The following is a 24683-nucleotide window of genomic DNA, read 5'->3' as shown; positions in this document are numbered from 1 at the left end:
TTACCTCGCGATTACGCGGCGGAATCGCAAGATTTCGAAGAAAGGAGGCGTGTTTTCTGTCCTTTGTGACAAGATAAGCAACATGAAAAGTAGAAGATGCTAATTCTTTCAACGTTAAAATCGTTGCACATTTCCTTTGACGCATGTTGACAGGTTTGCATTTGCGGCTGTCCCCATTTTAATGATCTCATGACTTGTGGCGTGAGGTGCACCATGCAAGTCATCTATAGACAAGTATATTTCGGTGCGGGCAAGTAATAGCACATCAGCATAATTAAAATCACTCACATAGGTCCGGTCGACGAGCTATGGTTCAGAAAGCTGCTGCGTAGCTTTCTGAAATAATATCGCAATTGTAATTAATGACCTTCTGCGCGCTAGTAATTTAATTGTAATCAACTAACTTTGGTGATAAGTAGTGGCAATTGTAGCTAAATTACGTATCCCGAGTAATCTACCCAATCATGCTGCCGTCGAATAAACAAGAGGCATCTATGAGTACGCGCCTTCATTTTTCGGCATTTACACGAGCTTGTGCACGGATAAAATGCGGGCGAGCTGTCCATGTCACGTAACAGAGTGCACAAACTACAAAGCCTGATATTTGGAACCCGAGATAACACTAAAAAGTCACGGTATGTGCCCTCAAACCACGCCGAGTTTGGCTATTAGGGACGGGCGCGATGGAAGGCGTCGCTGTGGTCGACCTGCCACGATTGGCCGAATCATAGTAGGCAAAGGATTTTCCATTGACGGAAATAAGGGGAATGTAAGAACTTGAATTTTTGACGGTGTTGGCGGTGTCGCTTTGAGAGCGCGGTGATTTCAAACTTCCACCATGGTAATTACAAACACCATCAAACTTGTTGCTCGCAAGATAATGACGTCACGAGAGGGAGCCATAGAACGGCGCCACCAAAACATTTCGTCGCTAATAATTGTTCCCAAGTTTTGTGCATTGTTGTAGAACCCCAAAGGCTGCGCAAACAAAATGACGTGGCCGCGAGATTTCTACCTCTTGCTTCAAAATCGGCCAGCGAGAAGCAGAATCCGTATCGCGTTCGTGATGTCAAGGCCCTCCGCACGGCCAGGGGCATAGGGCTATTATAACGTACGCTAGAGGTTCAATTGGAGCTAGTGTCTATGCGACTTCCGGGGGGCAAATTGAAGCAGACAGCAACCAATCTACTTTTGTGGTGCTCCTGTGCATTCCTATGGGAAAACGCGCGTGGATTTTGTCTCTTCGCCGGAAAAAAAAAAAGAATAAATTTTGTTATTTCGGTTGTGCCGTATAGTATGTACCTTTATTAATATTGTGAAAGTCTAGTTGCTTTAGTTACAGCCTTATTCTTTACCACTGAACGACGTAAGACTTCGCTATATTTCAGGCCCAAACCTCTGTTTCATGGCGGGTATATAAAAACGAGCAACGATTTTAAGCAAACTAACGATCGAAAGGAAGGTCGAGTGTATTCAATATTCGCTGGCATTCCGGTGGCGCTTATATGCCCGTCCTGTAGCTGCATGCAAATGACTCCGTCGTGCATCTTTACGATCGGTTAAAAAAGATTCGAATGTTAAAAACAAAAGTACGTGGGCTACGAAAGGTGTGTCTTTTTTATTATTTCCTATTTCTTACAGTTTTTATCGGGCACCTGCTCTCTGACCGATCCCTATTTGCAAAGGTTTGGAGCGTGCGGGTGTTGATTTGAACCCACAACAAGCATCTCTGCACATATTCATGAAGAGAAATAATAAAACAGTACTTATTTATTGCAAATCTGACTATATTGCCTGACTTTCAATTTATTTTGATTGCCTTCATGCAAAAGGAGTTAGTTATCCCGTGTTACTGCGTAGTTTTCGCCGTTTCTTTTGGTTTTTCAGACGTACTTCGTTTGTATGGCACGTGTATCCCCATGCTGGAAAGCGCCGACGCCGTGTTCGCGCTAACAGTGTCCGAGAGTGCACATAAACACACGTACGAAGCGGTTTTAGCACTGTTGTTTATGCCACGAATTTCAAACTAAAAGGAAGTAACTGACCAATTATTTTATATGCGTGACTGAGAAATGTAGCAATGAGAAATACGGACGAATTACTCGTTATATTTGCTCTTAATAGTCGAGCGCAGAGAGAAAATAAACTCGCTTTTTCCCATAGAAATGCATTACCGGAAGTCAATTTCCGCTGGTTGCTGTCTGCTTCCATTTGCAGTAGCAAACTAGCGCCAGGTAAACCTCTGGCGTACATCCTAATAACTCTATGGCCAGGGGTACTGCAGTGGCGAGCGTTGCCGCTTTGTGGCGTCAACGCGTGACAGTCTCGCATAGTTGTAATATGCGAGGACTGTACGCCCGTTACGTCATTCTCGGCGCCATGCCCGTACTTTACGTGCCACGAGCGCTCGTTTCACCTCATTAATTTCACAACGTAGCTCGGGGAACGCTTGCGTAGAGTAGAGAGAACCGTGAGTACCCAGCAATTACGACACCTGCAGGCTATCACTGAGCGCCATACTTGTGGGTGCTGTTTAGAGCGCATGCTCAGGACGAGCCCACATTAATAGGCTGCTAAGACCGGCACTCTTGATGGTGCGGAATGCACGTTTCAAAAGAACTGTGGAAGCTCGCCATTAGCACGCGCTCAGCAGTCGCGCACACAGCTATGGCCGCCAGTGAATACTTCCTATACGGCATTCACTGTGTGCCGTTCTTGAGCGTGTGATTCACAGCTCATCCCGGGGAGGAGGGGGGAGTAGTGTGGTAGGCTTGGCAGAGGTTGCTTAAACCTGAGCAAAGCTTCTACCTATCGCCTGCTAAGAACAGCGATCTTGATGGTGTCGAATGAACGTTGCGGAATTACTGTGGAAGCTTTCACATATACAACTTAGTAAACGCGTTAGCGTTCCCTACCAAGTCGCATTCAGGACTAACCCCTCGAGCGAGTGATACCGCCACAAACCGGCACTGCTTCATAGAGGCCGATGACGTGGCGGCATTCTAACGGAGCTTCACAGACCACAATCAGGCGCAATCTTGAAATCTAGTCATTCGCTTTCAATTAGTTTTCTTTACTTTTTTTTTAATTTTGCCGGAAGCTCGGAAACACTAGTCTAGACTAGTGTTTTTGGGCTGCCGCCACAACGTAGACCACATCTAAGCAAAGAAATATTGCAAACATTTTTATTTCCGTACCCTTTTAAAAGGCATGGGCGTGAGCGCAGGGCTTTAAAAAAGTGCTTTTTTTGGTTAAGTGCTTGTGCCAACGCAGCTTCGCAATCGCACTTAAGCTTTTGAGCTCATTCCACACAACTTCTCGAGACAGAGTACAGTATTCCTCTGTCGTGTATGTTTTTATACTTGAACAAAAAAAATATTAGGTATTTCTTTTTTAGATTTTGCAAAAATAAATTAGGTAGGCTCACCTGTACAGGAAATTCCCTTGTATACACCTACCTAATAAGCCAGCTGGCACCTCATCTGCGGCGAAAACCGAGCTCAGGTGTTTGAATGATGTGGATGGTGTAGGTGCCACAGCCGGAGGGAGAGATGTGTTAGCTGTGCTCAAATTAGTCCTATTACCCGGTACAAATGTCAACAAGCACACCTGCGCTGATGGTGTCATATCCGGAAGGCTGGACCTGCTGTGTTGTCTACTCCAAGTCACAACGTGTCAAATGGCACTTGACCTTTTCAGCTATATCATTTTATAAAACTACGCAAATATAAACTAAATGTCACCGGTCAGAGGCGAATAAGCAGTCAAAATATTAAGAACGGCTAATCTGACGCAATATACAAATTGACTTAGGAAAACAACTAACCGTGAATGGTCTAAGAAATAGATGCATTGATATGTAGTGTTCAGTATAGCTTTGTACTTTTACGGAGATTTGTTTTCACAAATGCCACACGCAGAACAAACCCTATTTCAATTAATCCTTTTTCCAACCTTATTGACAAAAACGGCTTGCGAGGTTCTTATAATTCCTGCAATAATATGTCAGCACCTCTTTTGCACGTCCTTCTATACGCTCACGCGCGGTGAGATTATTTATCGACCCATTTTAACGCAGACTGTGTTTAAAGGGGGGGGGGGGTGCAATGATTTCCGGACTTCGGTCAAAAATTGTGGAAGTTGCCCTCTGACACTTCTGAACTAAAGAACAGAAAACTGAATTCGCCTGCGTGTCATAGTTGTCGTGTAAAAAAAAAAAAAAGATAAATATTGGCATTTCTGGCACCCCTCAACTCATTCCCAGTCTTCAGGGTCACACCTTGTCCCCCTTCTAGTGACGTCATTCGGAGTGTCGTGTAGCTTCCCGTGTGCTCTCTCGGAGGACGCTTCCTCTCCCTCTCTCTGCTGACATCAGCAGGTGTTATGCTGCAGCTTGGAGCCGAGCGAGGTCACGTAAGCTTCTCGCCGTAGTTCTTTCGGGTGCCACTTGCGGCCGGAGGTGGGGGAAAAGCTATACTTTTGTTTTGCGATTATGCAGCTTATTCGCGACATTTTTTTAATGAATGAGACGTTTTCTCTATCTTCGACACATGATAAATGACGTAAAGATGACGAGATGTAAATTCTCCCCCTCCTTTAAGAGTCGTATTTCCCACGAAAACCTTTAAGCTCCAGCGCAACGGAAAACTATTACAAGCAGGCCCACAAAACAACCATAGCCTATACACAGCAATACACGAGCTTATAGAAAGCATATTCCGTCATACCTTATTGAAAATTCGTCTGTGGTGCCGACCAGGATTTTTAAAAGGTCTTGACGTACCCTTAGAAAAATCTGAGAAGCTTCAGATGAGCATCAAAGTTTTATGAGGCCCTCTTCAGACAGGGCAATTTTCCCCAGCAACTTGACGTCGAAACACCAGCAACATGGGCCGCCCACGTTCAAGGCAGCAACTATTTGCTGCAATTTGCTGTCATCATCATTACGCTTTATTTTTCTTGCACTATTTAGACCCAGTTACGCGCTATAAATGTGTTTTTATACATTTAAACGGCGTTGAAAATACTAAGTCATCTTTCTAAAATTGAATTAAAAAAACGCTAAATTTTAAACCAGAATCAAGTCTTTTGTTGCCATGATCACCGGCACGGGGTATCACATGCAAATATCGCGTCCTGATTGGCTACTGCCGCTTCCATGGTTTTCGAATTGCTCCGAGTTACTCGCTTGTTTCGAGCCGGACCTGATCTCAGCAATTCATGTCCATCTAGAGAAAGCTAGGGAATTACCCGCCAGGGGGCAACCCCAAAATTGCTGAGGAAGTTGCTTTGTCTGAAGCGGGCCTAAGAGGTCTGACGTACCCTTCAAGAATTTCTTAAGGGTGCGAGGGGTCCGTGGTAGTTTTTGAAAGGCCTGTGGAGTCTTTGACAATCTTTTTCCGGGAAAGCACGCGACCCAACAAAATAGTTTTGAAGGCTCTGTGGGAGAGATCGCGTGACCCTTCAGGATATAGACCGACACACTATTTACAAACAAGCCCGCGTTTGCTCACACCAGGTGTGGGCACCGCGCAAGAGCAGAAACCACCTCTGCGGTAGCGCTGCGGTCGCCACGGCGCATGCGCCGTGGCGACCGCAGCGTTACCGCAGAGATGTGACGTCACAACCGCGTGTTGGTCTATATGCGACGGGGAAGCCGCTTGTTCATTCTGTATTGGGCGGCCGCAACGGACAGTAGCTCAGCGTCGGCTTCCCGTCTCACGCCTAAATTATCCCCTAAAGCAGTTCGCTGTACGGAAAAAGAGAAGATCTATCACTGCCCTGTTTCTTCCGCCCATCCGTCCGACCTGCTTCAAAAGCTCGTCCAGTGAACTAAGAAGACGCCGGGTATGCTACCGCGACGGCAAGCGACGGCACCTGCGACGGCACCGTAACCGTGCTCAGGATTTTGGCAATGATGGCGTATGTTGTTTTCGGCTTCGTAATTTTCGCTTAACGTGTGACTGACAGTGTATGCGCGTGTGTGTGTTGCGACCGCTCGGTTTTAAGTGTCGAACTACCATACATCTCAAGAATTTGCCCCGCGGTATTGTAAGTAGCTCGAAAGTTACCTTTGGCGACCAAGAGCTTGGTACTTTGACGCCGGAAAACCTATACCAGTTTTCACTTCAAGAAAAATGGCAGTTTTTCGCTCTGTTTATACTCGTCGCGAAGTAGTTCTTACTAGACTTCATTGTCAGAGGAAAAAAATCTATGTTTTTGGCGTTTGGAACGTGTACGTCTTGATAAGATAACATATATCGAATCTAAAATGCGCTTGCATATATCTTAATTCTCCACATAAAGCCGGAATTTAGCAATGCTCCGTAAGGAGACGGACTTTTTTTTACTTTGGTTCTTAAAGTGAAAACGGGTATAGTTCTTTAGATCAAAGCTTTAGACAGAAGCGACAAAGAAGGGGTCGCTTCTGTCTAAAGCTGCTTGCGCCAGGGTTTGAGTGCACGTTCTTTTTGGGATTGTCTTTCTGAGTGTCAACAAGCATATAAAACTAAATGTCTGAAATAAACCTCCAATGACGTTTGAAATAACAGAGTGTTTGATCTATAGTTCAGTCACTTGGGTATCTAAATAAAAAGTTGAAAGAAGAAGGGTGTCTAAAAGGCTGAAATGTCTGAAGGGTCTGAAGGGGTTTTTATGGGTGAGGGTCTTATAACACATCAGGGCTGAAGGCTCATTTTTTCGATAGCTTAACTAATCGTATTGAATTATAGCTGCCGTAATATTTCGAAAGATGCCCTACCCTCCAAACAATACCTACTCCTATTTTCGACATGATTTGCTATTCTTAGAACACAAAAAATAGTTCACTTCTATAAAAGAGACAGTGACACCCACAAAAAAAAAGTTCGTCTTTTTTTTTCGCCAGGCGATTGGTACAGTTGTCAGAAGACCACCAAATTAATATTTTGCTAGAGTCACGTATATTTTTAATAAAGCCAAAAAAACGCGACTGCTCAAAACCGAAACCAAAACCTGCGCATGGAGGTCAGAGAAAGATAAAGGGGAGAGTGCAAAAGTCACGTGGCTACACCTGACCGTGAGCCTTTTTTTCCGTTTTTGGCCGCGCGCAGCAGACGACTTGCGTTGCAGGGACCGTTTGCCGTACGATCGCTTTGCAGTTATGTTTGTTCCGCTCGCTGTTCTGCACTTCAAGATGAGTTGTTTTATACATTGAAGAGTTCGAAATGAGTAGTGAGTGCCCGTGCTGACTAGCCGTGACCAGCTCCGAAAATAATGTCCCCTGCATCCGAAAGTGGTATTGGGCGGCAGAGTCTGCACAAGTTTCCGAAAGATCAGCGGGATCGCGACCAATGGCTGGCTGAGATTCCCGCACACCAGTTACGGGCATCTCGGAAAGCGGACGCTATCCGATTTATATGCTTCTTGCATTTTGTGGAAAGTGACTACATTAAGTTCGCAGATGTCGAAGAGGGAATCCCATACCATTTAGTTCTGCGACGTTTCGTCCACAACATTTTTTTCAGCGCTAATTGTAAAAGAAGAAACGCGTAAATATCATAAAATGTTTGACAAAAAAAAACATCAGTATTGCTACACTCTGGATCAAACCTTTGTAAGCTGCGTGTGAAGCGGAGACCTTTCGACTGAGCTTCTGGGGAAAGAACTCTTCACTCGTAGTAATGCAGCCGGTGACAGTAAGTCGAAAAGTTTGGTGCCGAATTCCCTCCAGCAAAGGCACCATCCTGCTCGAAGTCGGGTAGCACCACCCATTAGCCACATTTCGCATCCAGTTAAGAAATCGGACGTGTACACATTCAACTCGAACTACGTACTTGTTTGGGTGAGCGATGTCTTCAGCCACGAAAAGGGGCGACAGTTCGGCGACGTCTTGGTGCAAAATCGGCTCGGTGGTACGGAGTGTCGTACGGAATGAATCCTAATTGTTTTGATCGCTTCAAAATTTCTCATTCGAAGGAAGACAGATTCGCCGGTACCGTGCCTGACAGTTCTGAAATAGGGGGCCCACGCCCGTAGCCGGCTGCCATCGCCGTCACCGCGAGTCCCACGATACTCGAAACGACGCCATGTTGAAAACTACGCAGTGACCCCACAAAACACTTCCGGTTCTCCGCGCAACTTTTTTTTTTTTTTTTTCAATCAACGTATTTGCAGCTTTCTAGAAACCACGAAAATGGGTTTCATACTTTTTTTCTATTTTTAATATTCAGTGTGTGCCTTGAATGACGCACGATTTCGATTAAATTTGGTGGTTGTGTCTAAACCTTAGAAAACGGCCCCTGACCACGGAAAAGAGAGTGAGCGAGACTCAAACCGGTCAGTTCTCGATCGGCGGTTTTTGGGACGAAAGGAATCGAAATTCGAGCCGCAAATTGTGTTCTCGGTAGTTCGGCTTTCGAATGTCATGTACAACTAAAAACCTCGGCAAGCATAAGTGTCCCTTTCATTGCAGTGCCCTTGCCGATGGTGACCTCGGCCGAAATGTATTGAGTTTGCTACGGCGGAAGGTAAGCAAACATTGCTGACCGGGTAGGTAAGTGGGCTATTCTCCTTTACCCCTGGGAACACAAGCTTGGCAGGTCACAGAATAAAAAAAAAAAGTATTTTCAAATTTGTTTTGTTTACGCAACGATTAGACCCACACCTCATTTTCACTCAATTTTCCCTCACTTTAGGGGGGCTATGTCTCGGCATATAACGGTCGACAAACGTTATCGCGATTAGCAAGATTCAAGCCGTAGTCACACAGCTCATACATTGCACAAAACACACGGGGTTTTTTCACAGACATGATGACATAAATATCCGCGGACACGCCTCACGCATGTTCGAAACATGTTTGCTTCGTGCATACGTATGCTTCGAACATGTTTGCAGACGGCTTTTTTTATGACCAGTGCGACAGAGGCGGCCTACCAGGCATTAAACCCATAAATTAAACTATACTGAGCCAGCGGGCTCTCTTGAACAATGCATTAGCACGTTGAACGCGTCGTTACCAAAAGGTGCAGCGGGAATCGAACCCGAGACCATGCGATCCGCAGCCCGACGTCTTTGTTCATGGCTACGAGGATTTTTTTTCTTTATTGCCACATATTGACACACATTTACAAACGTGACAGGTAAAAGAATAACGCCGGCCAGTCCCCAGCAGGCGTACGTGATCTAAAATTCTTTCATGACAACCAGCCTTTCCAGAACAGGCAGCCATTCAGGCTGTTCACTGAGCATTCCAAACAACTCTTTTAACTGAATGACACTTTCTATAAAATAGTCCCTGGCTTGGCGAGGGTTCACTTCAGCATTTCGTACATCCATTCTACTCCGCCATAGACTGTGGAGGCCCAACAGCATCAACATGTCGTAAGGCAGTCCCCCACACTGTCTATTGGAAGGAAGCGAATCCCGTACGCAGTTAATGACAGACCCTTTTTTAAAGTACGTTGTAGAATATCCCATAAAAAATAGCATCCCAACAGTCTAAGAACATATGTTTGACAGTTTCTGGTTGTCTGCACAATAGGCAGTGAACAGAACGATATACGAAAATGCCTTTCTCCTGAAGCCAGGGCTTTACTGGGAGCGTTCCGCTGTGTAGATGAAAAAAAAAAAAACGTTTTTACGGATGGCCGTACCGGCATTCTTTTAAATCTTTTAAGGGCATCCTTACCTGGACCCACACTATATAAGGAACGGTACAATGGTGTCGGCAACACCGTATCAACCAAATCTTTATAGACCAACTGAACTCTCTGACGTCACGCCGCTGCGGTGGCGCTGCTGTCGGCACTGGGCATGGGCAGCTGATTCCCCTAGGCCGAATCTGGTTTCTGCGCGCGCGCAGTGCCCTCGCCTGGTGGGCAGACGCGGGCTTGTTTGTAAACAATGTGTTGGTCGATACAGACGCTTCCCCGCGACAACGCTTAAATATTCCATAGAAAAACGCACTTTTAAAAAGTCAAATGCCTTAGCCACTTCATACAAAAACCCGCGTACTCTCCCACACTGCATGTTTCTAGTGGTAATGATAAATTCGGGTAAGGCATCACTCAGTCTGACTTGCAACACAGTCCGTAGGAAAACATTCTCCTGATTTCTAAGAAAAATAAATCGAGTAACAACCTGCCGAAGGAACAGATGAACCAGACCCAAATCACCACTTTGCACCGAACGAAATAAATTTGTGCGACTGGTGCGCTCCCATCCCGAACCCCACACAAAAACGGCAAACACCTTATGCAACTTCTGAACATTCACTCGCGACAGCACTTGAAGTAGGTATCATATTTTTGCCACCAAGAACAAATTACAAATTGTTGAACGTGCAAACATTGAAAATTCTCGGCCTCCCCATTTTGTAGTTTTAGCTCGCAATTGCTCTATTTCCCCCCTCCAATACTCGGTAGTGTCTCGGTATTGTTCAAGGGGCACGCCTAGATTCCTAGATACTTGGGCGGCGAAACATTGAACTGGATGTTTTGATAAAAGGTTTGTGTGGCTTCCCAGTTGCAGTGCCACAAGCCTACACATTTGCTCCAAATATAGCACTTCCCGCTAACTTACAAAACAAAGACGCATCACGGACAACCTCGTTAACACTTTCAGCGTCGTCGCAAAAAACAGCGATATCATCTGCGTACGAGAGAACCTTGACCTCACTTGTGGCCAGCCTAAAACCATGCACGTATTCTTTGACTATAAATAAGCTTTAAACAAAAGGGTTCGAGATAAATTGCAAACAACAAAGGGGATAATGGGCAACCTTGCCTGACCGAGGATTTTACTTCAAAACTTTCACTCACTTTCTTATTGATGATAAGGCTCGTGCAACAATTTGCGTACGACATTTTTACACCTTCAAAAATGACTGCACCAACATTCAAAGTGTTCCAAGGTAGAGAAAAGGATGTAGTGTTCCAAGGTAGAGAAAAGGATGTCATGAGCTACCCGATCAAATGCCTTTTCCAAATCGAGCTGTAGCATAGCCACATGACTTCCGAAAGCATCGCAGCACTCTAAAATACTTCTGGCCACGTGAATGTTGGTGAAGATTGTGCATCCTTTGATGCCGCATGTCTGGTGAGGCCAAACAATAGTTGTTATGACACTTTGCATTCTTCTTGCCAAAACTTTCATAAAATCTTGTAGTCTACATTGGCCAGGCTTATTGGGCGGTAAGACTTTACCGACAAAAGTTGTGCGGTATCGTCACTTTTAGGTATCAAAACGGTATGGGTTCTCCGAAAAGATAGCGGGGTTTCTTTTTACCTCGTACGCGGCCAATATCATTCGGTGCAGAGCTTCCGCCATACCGTCTTGGAAGGCCTTATAAAAAGCTGCTCCCAACCCGTCGGGTCCAGGAGACTTTCCTCAACTTAGGTCATCAATAGCTCTTTTAATTTCCTGCACAGTAATCGGTACTTCAAGGCTTGCCTTAACCTCGTCATCTAATTTAGGCATTAGTGTTAAAAACTCTGTATTAAAACCCTCCTCTACGCTTATCTTGCGTCCTAGAAGACCACGGTAATATTCAGTGAAGGCGCGTTCAATTATTTTTTCCTCTCGAGTAACTTCCTTGCCGTACTGGATGGCACTTATTTCATTTTGTGCAGCGTATCTTTTTTTCATCGTTAAGAGAACCCTTAGTCGGTGTTTCACCCGCCCACAATCGTTTGGCCCTTATCACCGCTCCACGGTAGTTATCTATGTCGATAAGTTCAAGTTGGCTCTTTACTTCGCGAATTTCTTTGGTATACTTTCCAGGCTGAGCGCTCTCTACAGCCAACAAAAGGTGAAGCTGACATTGTAAATCTTTTTCCTTTTGCCTTTTACGACTTTTCAAAATGCACTATCTTTCAATCGCACTGCTTTTAACTTCTTCCTTAAAACGGTCCCACCGTGAACCAATACTTCCGGATCCAGCCTCAAGCAGCCTACCTATTCTTTCTTTAACCCCATTCACGAATTAGAAGCTTGTCGTTAAATTTCCAAGTATCCCAGTTAAAGCGCGTTTTATTTTGTTTTCTTCCTAGCGTAAAATATACTATGCTGTGGTCGCTAAAAGATACATGCTGAACTTCAAAATTCTGACACAGTGGGACAAGCTCCCCTGAAACATAAACCCTATCTAACCTCGCGTGACTTCCTCGTTGGAAATGCGTAAACTGGGGCCCATTAGCGGTAGGCAGAAACCACCCTACATCCTCTAAATTACATTCTTGTACTAAATTATTCAAAAACAGCGCACTCTGGTCACGCACCGGCAGCTGGCTAACCCTGTCCTCTGCCGCGCACACACAATTGAAATCGCCCAACAAAATCACTAATTTCATTGAATTTAAATAGGACGCAACGCGCTCAAAGAACAGACGACGTTCGTTTTCCTTGTTTGGCGCGTAGACACAGATTACCCTCCATTCCCTTCCCGAAAAAGAAAAATCAGACACAATCAACCGGCCGGTCGTGCACACAACTACTGATTCTACTACAATTCCTAAGGAATTTCTCAAAAATAATACGCAGCCTCCGGATCTACCCGCAGAGCGGCATACGCCGACGTGATACCGGGCTCTGAAGGGCTGCACCATTCGGTCAGTTTGCTCTTCGCTTTCAACTTTTGTCTCTTGCACAGCCACTACGTCGAGGTCGTTCTGCTGAAAAAGGCGGCTAACCTGGTACTTTCTGCATCTGGCCGCCAGGCCCCGAACGTTCAGCGTAGCTACGCGTAGGGCTGTGTCAAGATTTACGACCCTCTCAGAGCAAGAGCAAGGGGGCCACACGGTGCTCACCTCGGATCTTCGAAAGACGCCACACGACCCACTGTCTCGAAACAACGCCGGACGGATTGACTGGCCGAGGTGTCCATATCGCCAGAGGTTGGCGCCATCTCGGCGGAGTCAGGTCGTGGTCCCTCTAAAACCCGCATGCCCTACAGAGCGCGGGCCTTCCCTACTGCGATGACGGCGTCGCCGGCGACCTCCAGTCTGGTGGAATGTTGGGCTTGGGTCTTACGCCACCCCTGCGCGACAGAGTCGCCTTTGGGGGCGGCTCGTCTGGAGGGGCGGCTCGTCTGGAGGGGCAGCTCCAGAGTCCTGGCCTTCGTTGTCGCTCGGTTGTCGGACTCGCTTGGGCACTAGAGGGGTGGTGCCTGCTATTTCCGCGGCCTTGGTGGTCGCCCCTCCAGCAGTCAGCGTCCCAAAAGGCGCTTCCTCGTCGACGGTCTTCGACTCCGGCTCGTCACCAGTTGGCGGCTCCTCAGGCAACGTGGCCTTGGCACCATCGCCGTGACCGCCGTCGCAGGCCCCCAATGGCTTGGGTATTGTTGCCTGAGTTGGTGGCTGGCTTTCTTCCCCGCTTGCGGCTTCCTCGGCGTCGACCACGTCCATGAGGTGCTCCAAGGTATCGTCGCCCCCCACGGGCCCTGCGACACTGGCGTACGTCCGGATACACTGACTCTCTCCGTGGCCGAACCGCTTGCAGAGCGTGCAGCGTGGCACTCTGCACTCTCTTCGGATGTGGCCTTTGCCCTTACACCGGAGGCACAGCGGCGCCATGCCGGGAACCACCGCTAGCACCGATTCGCCGGCGATGCGCAGCTGCTGAGGGAGGTCCTCCACTGTGACGTCGGGTCCGAGCTTAATGGAGACCGAACGCGTCGTCGAGCCCATGTCGGTGCAGCCCGGGACGCGCCACTCATCCCTGGTGACCCCCTTGACCCTCCCGTAGGGTGCCAAGGCCGCACGCACCTCATCGTCTTGGACGTGATGCAGCAGCCAGTGGAGCTTGAGCCGGGTCTCCTGGTTGCTGGGGTCCACCACAACGCAACGGCCGTCCTTGACTTTGAAGCCCTCCAGCTGCCTGCAACTTCCTCTTCCCCTCGGCGCTCTTGAAGGTCACGGCCCAGACGTGGTTATACTGGTATGCCCCCAAAGCGAGCACCTCGGGAAGAAGTGCCGCGAGGGCCAGGGCATCACGGAAATGCTCCAGACGATAGGGCCGGGTGCGCACGTCGGCGTGTAAAGAAAGTGTATTTTGGACAGAGGGGCCAGTAGGCAGCGTAGGCAAGATAACTTCGTACTCCTGCGATGCTGCGTCAGCATTCCTGTTCCCGCGGCCCTGCTGGGCCGCTGATACCGCTCCACCGGAACTCGACTTCCCTCGTCCGCTCACTTCGGTGGCCGGAAGTGGAATTCCATTGCTACGAGGTTGTCTTTTTTTTTATTGACTCATTGCCACGTGGAGGGGACGAACGAGTGCAAAAGCAGCTGAACTTTATAGTCGGTGAGAGGTCAAGAACAAAGCCACCTCTTTCCCCTTCAGCAGAGCGAACTTCGGGGAGGAATTGGCTTCCTCTCCAGCATTTGCTCCGCTAAATTAGCAAGAGGTGGGAGGAGCTTCCGCTTCGTTCTTGACCTCTCACCGACTATAGTTGCAAGTACCGCCAACCGTATATAGCTCTGGGAACGTGCGAGACACGTGTCGCGAGCGAATGCTCCACCGCCATTTGCTTCCAAGAGCCATTTATTTCAGTGCCTCACTACCATTTGTTTCCAAGGGCCGCACGAGGCACGGACCTTGCGCATTGGCGTAATTGACGCCACTTGCAAAACAAACAGGCACACATCAAGGGGCTTTAAAAATGAGGGGGCTTTAGGAGCCTCTAGTGACAATTCGAATCTGTCATGTGCCCACTGACTGAGGCTGACGAGCCTGAGGAGATGCCGCGAGGCCCACGACAAGAGCAGGTCAGGACCAGATAACGCCGCCGCACCTTGTGCACCTTCGATTGATGTGCAAATACCCTAGGAAACAAAACGACCTCTGTGTAGCGCTGCGAAATCATAGCGTGACGAAACGCAGCGGCCGAGGGCTGCATTACAAGGCGCGCGCTGGCACACTCTTCTGTGGGCAGGTCAGGATTATAGTAGGTCGTGGGCGAGGTGGAAGGAAGATCATGGGTAAGAGTACGCACGAATATTTTAGGAAAATGGAGTACAATCGATTTATAAACGTTATGTCAAACGCCGGGCATCGAACCCCGGACGGCCGCGTGGGAGCCGTGCGTTCCCTCTCGGCCACGCACGCGGAAATATTAAAAACGCTATAGTATATCTATAAAATATTTTTGACGTTGGGAGTGGTAGGTTTATATATACCGGGTGTTCCATTTTAATTCGAACAGATTTATTAGAAAACATTCGTAAATGATGCGCATATACGGTTTGTGCCGGTGAGTTACACGGCCAAGGGGACATTAAGTGGGTGGCTAATCTCTGCGGTAAGTCGGATGATAAATTAAACTTCCTTAATTAACTTCTTAATTACTAAAATTATCATATAGTTTCAATTAGACACAAGCTGAGCATAATCGAAAACCTTTTTATCCTTTTGAGAAAATGATAGCGCTTCAACACAGGGACGAGAGAAAGAACGAGACAACACAATGTGCTAACTTCAACTGTTTAATCGTCAGAAAAGCAATGGAATAAATATTGTACGTCATCGCGCAATTCAAACAATCCCATGCCACGCCAATGCTCTCAACAACTGTGTCTCCTTGTCGCCCAAATCGATCGACGCCACGCTGACACATCGATCCCTAGTTTTTTTTATCAGGTCTGCCTCTATGATTTCTCTTATCGTCTTATCTCTATGTTTCCTAATAACAGTGCACAACTTAAATTCAGGTTTGCACCCTCATTCATACCAGTGCATTGACAAATGACCGTCACGCTGTCCACTCACTTTTTAGTTGTGTTCGCGCAATCTATCATTTTGACATCTCCCCGTCTTTCCCACGTACTTTCTGACGCACGTCAGCGGGATCTGATGGACAACCCTTTCTGCACATTAAACAAACGGGCTGCTATGCTTTTTCATGCAGTCAACCGATGGTTTGCGGTAAGGCTCCGTCAGTTTGCACAACTTGGCACGTTTTTCCGGTGTAGAAAAAACCACATGAGCATTTACGCAGTTTGCCATCTTTTTGAGATTGTGTACGATTTCGTGCATGTAAGTCACTACCGCCACTCTCAGCTTCTTTTGGGCCATATCTCGATCTAAACTCGGTACTAATCGTAGCCTCTTTATATCCCTTTCTGCAACCGATACCAGGAGCGTCCCTGAAAAACCGGCAGCCGTCAAGCGTTCCGACTGCTTCTTCAGATCCGAAGGTATCTCATGATGACACGGCCTTCTGATGGCGTTCACAAAGCACAATTTTACAATTCCTCTCTTACCGCTCATTCACACTAGAAGCGAATCCGCGTTCGCAAAGCGGTTGCGAACGCGGTTGTATTCGCGACTCCAGCGACCTATAGGGGACGTCACTATAGGGAAAATATGGCGGTCGAATCCAGGTCGTCCCGTGCCATGTGCCAGCTCAACGCACAACGCTGAGGCACCAGCAAGTAAGCATTAGACTCGAAATAGTTCGCCCCGCTTTTCATCTTCCACGGTTCGAACCTGCGGCGATGTGTTGGGATAAACGAACTTCCAGAAGCTTGACTTTCTTCGAGGAAGCGATGAAGGGACTGTTGCCTGTCCTTCCACAGTGCTGATGAACGTTGAGAAACGCAGAATGTCTGGCTCACGCGGTTCCATAGGTTGCGTGCAGAGCCACTTGGGTCACAAGGCGATACTACGGTTACGACACAGTCACCGGTAGAACTGTTCTGTCACGCAAACCACCGACAACATGTAAACACGGGAGCCAGAAGAGACGAGCAGAAATCGCGAAGGGACCTGTTCCGGCCAGTTTAGTGTTTTCCCGCTAGGTACCGTTCGTTTCGCTGGAGAATAAAGATCCAGTACAATTGCACGCGCACTTGATGTCATCGAATGCGAGTGCAATTGTACTGGATCTTCATACAACCGCGTTCGCAACCACTTTGCGAACACGGGCCCGCTTCCAGTGTGAATGAGCGGTTAACGAGTTTCGAATGGGAGGAATTAAACGGCAACAGGGGCATATTTGCTCTCGGTTGGTATCTTGGAGGGAGTGGACATGCTACCCAAGAATAATACCAAACCCGCGAGGGGCCGAATTCCGGTTAAACGTGTAGTGTCTTTTTTGAAAGAGCGACGATTGTCTATCGTTCCCGCCGACAAGAAAGGAGGGTTTGTGGCGCTATCAGAAGTCGAATGGACCTCATGCAAAACTGACGCGCCCCATCGCGGCGCAATACCACGCAGTGCACTCTGGGAACTAGTTGGCCACTCAGTTTCGGTTTCGACTGAGCAGCTTCATCTCATGCTATCACGCCGCGACCGAACGCGCTGCTTGCGTTTTCAATTATCTGACTTTTCACGAACGTACAATACACTTATTCTCGAGCGATACAAAACGAAGACCGGGGCACTTTCCTTGGTTCCCGAAACACCGGATATTATGAGTGCGTGTGCAAACGTAGTAAGACGCGGCTTAGTCACCTCACCCCACGAGTGCATCTTTGAGTTCAATTTCAATGATCCTGTCTAGTACCAGTGAACTAGAACTGAAATTTGGTCATCTGGAGCCTTACACGTATTTTTTTTTGCCAAACGTCCACTTCTTGTTACTTCATTTAGCGAAAAGCAAGCCGCATCCTCACAGGAGAATCAAAGTTGAGCCCAGCGTTGACGCATGAACTTTTAAAGAAACGCAATAAATTCGACCTCACTACTCCACAAAAGTTACTTTGATGTCTTCCTCGTGTCATCATATATCTCCCACTCAAATTTTATGCTGATAGAAGATGAAGTTTTCGCAAACGCTGAGATCGGCTAGCTACGACGGAGGCCCTAACAAGCGTCCCCTACTCCTCGCTAAGCCTTTTTGGGCGAGCATTACTGACGCCCAAGATCTGTGCCTGAACGGTGTGTCCGAAATGATCTCGGCATACTCAGGTAGGAAGAAAGCAAACGCATAATAAATATTATGGCCATTAGCAACCGTCAACCGCGCTTTCAATAGTTTCGTCCGTTTGGTTCATGCCCGTCTGGCGCACTTCCGGCGAACGGTGCAACATTCTTCACACAAGTGCTCGACTTTTGCTTTCTTAAAACGGTCTGTATGTGCGAATGGGCCTATATGATTGCAGGCTAACTATATGCGCATACGCGATGTTGAATATTAGTGGAATGCAAGCGGGTGGGGACTTCACTTCGTGCAGTGCTGCGGGTCAGTATAGATAATAGATAAGAAGTTAGTTAAAATTGAGCTTTTCAATGGCGCCTCCGAGTTTTACCTCGCGTACTCGGGCGTATTAAGAAAAACTGTAATTGCAAAAAGTAATATTTCGTCTATGGACGCACGAAACAAACAAACTTCCTGAACAACAACACCAATGTAAAGGCGCGAGCTCGACGTATGCATACTTATTGGTTGCTACAGCTTGTTGATTCGTACACAAGCAAGATCCCCGAGCTTCGCAGCGTCGAAATTCCAAGCACTGGCTAGTCCACATACCTCGATTGGAACGCTAACGGAAAGGCTCAAGTACAAAAATACAACAAGCATGTGTTAAGACAAGCTATACGTCTCGGGCTTGTGCTAAAGCTTCGAGGTCTAGCCATTTAGGTTAGTTTAGAGGCCACAAATGACGCTCTCAAGACCAGAAAACATGAGATAACGACCGTTAATAGTCCACGCTCTGTGTATATAATCTCTTGTCGACGTGTCGATCGAAACCGAAACCATGCCACTCTCCTCCCTGGCCAACTAGTTCCCAGAGCGCAACGCGCGCCGTGTTGCATGCAGGGCTTTATATAAGTAGTCTATTCGGGAGTAAGGCCATTGAAGATATTTCGTCAGTTTTCAATCAGCGTCAGAAGGTGTCTTTAGCTAAGCTAAAGGCGGAAGGGAAAAATTGTACAAGAGGTGAATATTAGGGAGGTTGTCACAGAGTATTGACAAAAGCAAAGGAGAGTTCATACAGATGATGTTCAGCACTAAGACACGCAAAGTTGACTGTCTGCTCAGAGTGATAGTTTGGGAGAGTGGCTCAAAATTAACTGTTGGGCTAGTTGGCTACACATTGTATAAAAATTCAAAAGCGCAAACACCAAGGAAAAGAAGAGGGGACAGGACAGAGCGCTTACTCCAACTGGAAGTTTAATGCGTTCCCCGAGGAAGACATAAAAGAAGAATTAGGTATGTGAAGGTAAAAAAGAAGAAAAAAAACTATTGTTATGGTTAATAGACGCATTAAAAAAATTTTAAACTAAATCTTACCCCTTCACACTAGCGAAAAAATGTAATAAAAATTCAGAAAAATATAGGGCAAAGAGGTTAGAAAACACTAAAATGACCCGCGTTAAGGAAAAAGGTCGAGGTATCTCATCTCTTTCTCGGACAGCGCTATTGATGGTGCGCTTATGCAAGCTCCCCCGAGAGACAATATGGTTTTCGCTTCATAGAGTTCTCGGGATCTTTTCTATGGTAATGCTTGAGGATCTTAGTCTGTTGGAATATGGGTGTGCAGTGGCAGTCACGGACATGTATGGCGAGATGTCCCGATGGTGATGATTTCAGAGAAAGGTGATGCTCTCGAAGTCTCACGTTCACGCAGCGCCCAGATTGTCCGACGTAGACTTTTCCACATGTGAATGGAATTTCGTAGACTACGTTGATGTTGCAGTTGACGTACTTGTGCGTATGCTTGACGGTGCAGTTGTTGTTATTTTCGTTTTGCGAATTAATCTTAGGACACAATTTTTTTAGTTTGTTTGGAGCTGAAAGTACCACTGGTACTTCATACTTTGAGCCTGTCCGTTTGAAGTTGTGTGATATGTTGTGGAAGTAGGGTATCACTGCCGGTTGCGTTTTCTTGCAATTTCGTTGTCCTCTTCCCTTGGGAGTTGTCAGACATTCTGCCACATCAAACAATAATGAATTGGTGTATCCAGAATCCTGCAGCCTCTGCACTTGTGCTTCGAAACTGCGCTTAGCCGTGTGTTCACAGGACTTGTGCAGGGCCGCTTTGAAGCAGCTCTGCACTATTCCTCTTTTGATGATCCTGGAGTGGGCAGAATCAAAAGGTAGGAGTCTTTTTTTGGACCGTGGTGCATAAGTCCAGCAAGTGTGCGATTTTTCAAAGCACAGTTGTAAATCTAAAAATTGAAGCTTGCTATTATTAGGTAACTCATGTGTGAATTTGAGTCCTTGAGCTTGTGTCATGAAACTGTTGCTTATGATGTTGAATGTAGCACAATCATATTGGTCAGGTCCGATGGAAAGTAAAACGAGATAATCATCGACGTATCTAAAGATACGTGTTACAAGATTTGTGGGAAGGCTCTGGGCTATTGCCCTGTCACAGGTGGAAAGAAAAATGTCGCATAAGACAGGTGCTACACAGGAGCCAATGCAAATCCCTTTCTTTTGGATGTAAGTACTGCCGCTTAAAGTTACAAAGGTAGATGTGAGGTAGAACCTAAGGAGTTCCATGAAAGATTCGGATGGTACGCCACATTGATTTTGAAATGACACAGTTCCATTAGCCTCTATGCAATCGCTGACTGTTTCAAACATTCTTGCGTGAGGGACCGAGTAGACACAGTGTGATTCCACAAGACGTCTGTGCGTTGTTTGGCAATGCAAGACCATCACTGCAACACGCCAAGAGGATGTGCAGGATTTTGCGGTCTGAGATGTGGCTACAGGTCCGGTTTTATCGGTCCTGTCTCAGCGCCCTTGCCGGCATCGGCATCCCCAATGATGGACACGTCACCAGATACAGGTTCTTCCTGACTACAGCCAGGCAAAAGACTGAATTCCTTTGGGGCTCTTACATCCCTCATCTAAAATACCTACGTTCATCTAAGAAGCAGCGGAAAGGCGAGTCTGTTACGCTCTTAGGCTGCGAGCCCCTTCCGGATGATATACGAGGTGTTCTTGAAAAAGGACCGAAATTTTGTACTGATTTTGTACAGCAAGGAATACATATGGTGTCAAACGTCCATGATATCGCTTCTAAAGCTCAGGAAGAAAACCGACAGAGTTGCGTTTCTGACTGTATGGAAATACTACTAAAAGCTGGCCCTCAAAGCGACAGGAAGATACATTTCACTCGTATAGTCAATCACTTTCGAGAAAGCAATTTGAATCTTCTAATATCGGACAAGGAAGGGGGTTTTGTTGTGACGACCAGAGAGATTTACCTTGATAAAGCCCAGTTCTCCATAGACAAGAATTTTAATTGCTTGGAGAGGTTGAATCCAAAAAAAGTGAAGGCAAAAGCACTCCAGCTGTGCAGCAGGCTAGATCTAAGCCAATTGAGAAAACAGATAAACACTACTAAAAGTGATCAATTGGAAATGTTTTTCACCGCCAAAACTCACAAAGAGGGTTGCCCTTTTCGTGTAATAGTAACTGAACGAGGATCTTGGCAGGGAGCTATGTCCCAATTTCTTTTACGCCACCTGAACATCCTCAACATCTATGACCCTTTTCTAATTCCAAACTCAGAATCTCTGATAGACCACCTTAAATCAAGTGCTTCAACAGTAAAGTTTGGACTCTCCCTTGATGTGGAGAACTTGTTCTACTCGGTCCCTCACGCAAGAATGTTGGAAGCAGTCAGCGATTGCATAGAGGCTAATGGAACTGTGTCATTTCAAAATCAATGTGGCATACCATCCGAATCTTTCATGGAACTCCTTAGGTTCTACCTCACATCTACCTTTGTAACTTTTAGCGGCAGTACTTACATCCAAAAGAAAGGGATTTGCATTGGCTCCTGTGTAGCACCTGTCTTATGCGACATTTTTCTTTCCACCTGTGACAGGGCAATAGCCCAGAGCCTTCCCACAAACCTTGTAACACGTATCTTTAGATACGTCGATGACTATCTCGTTTTACTTTTCATCGGACCTGACCAATATGATTGTGCCACATTCAACATCATAAGCAACAGTTTCATGACACAAGCTCAAGGACTCAAATTCACACATGAGTTACCTACTAATAGCAAGCTTCAATTTTTAGATTTACAACTGTCCTTTGAAAAATCGCACACTTGCTGGACTTATGCACCACGGTCCAAAAAAAGACTCCTACCTTTTGATTCTGCCCACTCCAAGATCATCAAAAGAGGAATAGTGCAGAGCTGCTTCAAAGCGGCCCTGCACAAGTCCTGTGAACACACGGCTAAGCGCAGTTTCGAAGCACAAGTGCAGAGGCTGCAGGATTCTGGATACACCAATTCATTATTGTTTGATGTAGCAGAATGTCTGACAACTCCCAAGGGAAGAGGACAACGAAATTGCAAGAAAACGCGACCGGCAGTGATACCCTACTTCCACAACATATCACACAACTTCAAACGGATAGGCTCAAAGTATGAAGTTCCAGTGGTACTTTCAGCTCCAAACAAACTAAAAAAAATTGTGTCCTAAGATTAATTCGCAAAACGAAAATAACAACAACTGCACCGTCAAGCATACGCACAAGTACGTCAACTGCAACATCAACGTAGTCTACGAAATTCCATTCACATGTGGAAAAGTCTACGTCGGACAATCTGGGCGCTGTGTGAACGTGAGACGTCGAGAGCATCACCTTTCTCTGAAATCATCACCATCGGGACATCTCGCCATACATGTCCGTGACTGCCACTGCACACCCATATTCCAACAGACTAAGATCCTCAAGCATTACCATAGAAAAAGATCCCGAGAACTCTATGAAGCGAAAACCATATTGTCTCTCGGGGGAGCTTGCATAAGCGCACCATCTATAGCGCTGTCCGAGAAAGAGATGAGATACCTCGACCTTTTTCCTTAACGCGGGTCATTTTAGTGTTTTCTAACCTCTTTGCCCTACTGGTTCTGTTTATATTTCTGAATTTTTATTACATTTTTTCGCTAGTGTCAAGGGGTAAGATTTAGTTTAAAATTTTTTAATGCGTCTATAAACCATAACAATAGTTTTTTTCTTCTTTTTTACCTTCACATACCTAATTCTTCTTTTATGTCTTCCTCGGGGAATGCATTAAACTTCCAGTTGGAGTAAGCGCTCTGTCCTGTCCCCTCTTCTTTTCCTTGGTGTTTGCGCTTTTGAATTTTTATACAATGGGAGAGTGGCATATGGCAAAAATCAATAGCATTCTTTCTGCAAGATAAACTGGGAGCCATTTGTATTGACTATCTGTTTTCGGTCAAAAGATCAGATGAAGTCATAGATTTTTTAAATACAAACGCGAACAAAGGCTTCCTAGCCTGCTCACTAGATATTGTCACGAGTGACACTTGATGAGGCGACGAAACTTAAGCAAACTAGACGTTTAATGGGGCGAACTTGTGCCCGAAACAGAATAGAAAAAGGATAGCGTCGCAGGCGTCGATGGCGGCGAAACAGCAAGATCGAACGCCGGGGTGAGACTGACTCCGGCTTGCCACGCGGAGCCCCTTATGTTCACGCGTGGGCTTCTGGAACAATCGGCGTAGAAGGTTCGGCGTGTAGAACATTCTAACTTCGAATCAGCCAACACGGTTCTCGAATTTACCAAAATATCACCTCAGAGTCAAGAAAAATCCGTTCCCGCGGCCAGAAATCCAACCTTGGCTTTCAGCGTGGAAAGCATGCGCGTTAACCGTTAGCCCACGAGTGCACTGCCTACTTGGTGAGCTGGACGCACGGCAATATAATATATTTATACTATTCCGTACCGCATGGCAAACTACTGACCTGCGTAGAGGAAATCACGGAACACGGGGGGGTGGTTTTTCAGAATGCAGTGGGAATATATTTAGCCCATTGAGTCTTCTCGAGACGCCTGATTGACTCATGGTAGGAGGTTTTTTAGGATTGTTGACGATTATTTAGTTTTTCTTGACCATGACGTTTCTCACTCGCCCTCGGCGGTGGACAAACTTTTAACAGTTTTTAGTGACGTCCTAGATCCCCTCAAGCTTCCGCCCGGAGTACCTGCAGAAAACGTCATACAGTTTTTAAATATCAGGCTTACCCTTTCGGAGCAACATGTATGTTGGAGATATCAACCGAGAGCAAATAAGCCCCTGTTGCCGTTCAATTCCTTCCATTCGACACTCGGAGTGAAGGTTCGTTTTCTTCTTAGGATTACGTTAGGGACCCGATGACTGGGAACGCCGATGGTGTGCGGATATTGATGGTCTAAAAAAATGACGGAAAGGACTCCATAAGTGAGAGAGAAATAAAAAGAAAGGTCTATTTACAGTACAGATTGAAAGGTAGCCCGACCGACGTTCTTCCCGGCCCTCGCGCGACCCCTCTTCCTCTTCCTTCTCGCTCGAGCCACAGCCGCGTCGCTCACTTTAAATTCATCCTGAGCGAAAAGAAAGACGAAACCGAAACTACAGCCACTGTACCGAAACCCCGCGTATGTCGCGCCTCTGGATTTGTGGCTGTCGTCTACGTTGCCCTTCACACCTCCCCAACAAGTATAATTTTGGGGCCTCAATGTCACAAAATTATCACACACAAAAAAAAATGTCCGCCCGTCATACACTGGTCGCTCTGGTAAGGTGATTTTGAATGTGCCCGCCAAGGCTCTAAACACCCCGTTACTATCAAAAGTGCCTTAAGACTTACATCATATGGACTGAAACGTGCTTTTAAAAAAAATTAGCGAATGCGTATGCGTAACATATGCTCTCTCTAAACCAGGCTATTTTCCCAAAACCCGCAACTGCCAGTTCAGTCATACCAACAACCACAAAAA

The 24683-nt window shown here is 46.4% G+C and overlaps 1 protein-coding gene across 1 annotated transcript in view; it reads right to left on the bottom strand.

Moving 5' to 3' along the window:
* LOC8042554 (beta-1,3-galactosyltransferase brn-like) overlaps nucleotides 1-24683 on the bottom strand; it is a 30878-nt gene that overhangs the window by 5603 nt on the left and 592 nt on the right. Inside the window, exon 2 of the mRNA XM_029991602.2 lies at nucleotides 23949-23997. Coding sequence (XP_029847462.2) covers nucleotides 23949-23997 — 49 coding nt within the window. The remainder of the gene's footprint in view (nucleotides 1-23948; nucleotides 23998-24683) is intronic.

This window comes from Ixodes scapularis, unplaced genomic scaffold (genome assembly GCF_016920785.2).
Source record: "Ixodes scapularis isolate PalLabHiFi unplaced genomic scaffold, ASM1692078v2 PGA_scaffold8__174_contigs__length_109621045, whole genome shotgun sequence".
Taxonomy (NCBI): domain Eukaryota; kingdom Metazoa; phylum Arthropoda; class Arachnida; order Ixodida; family Ixodidae; genus Ixodes; species Ixodes scapularis.
This window is presented reverse-complemented; position numbering and strand designations above follow the sequence as displayed.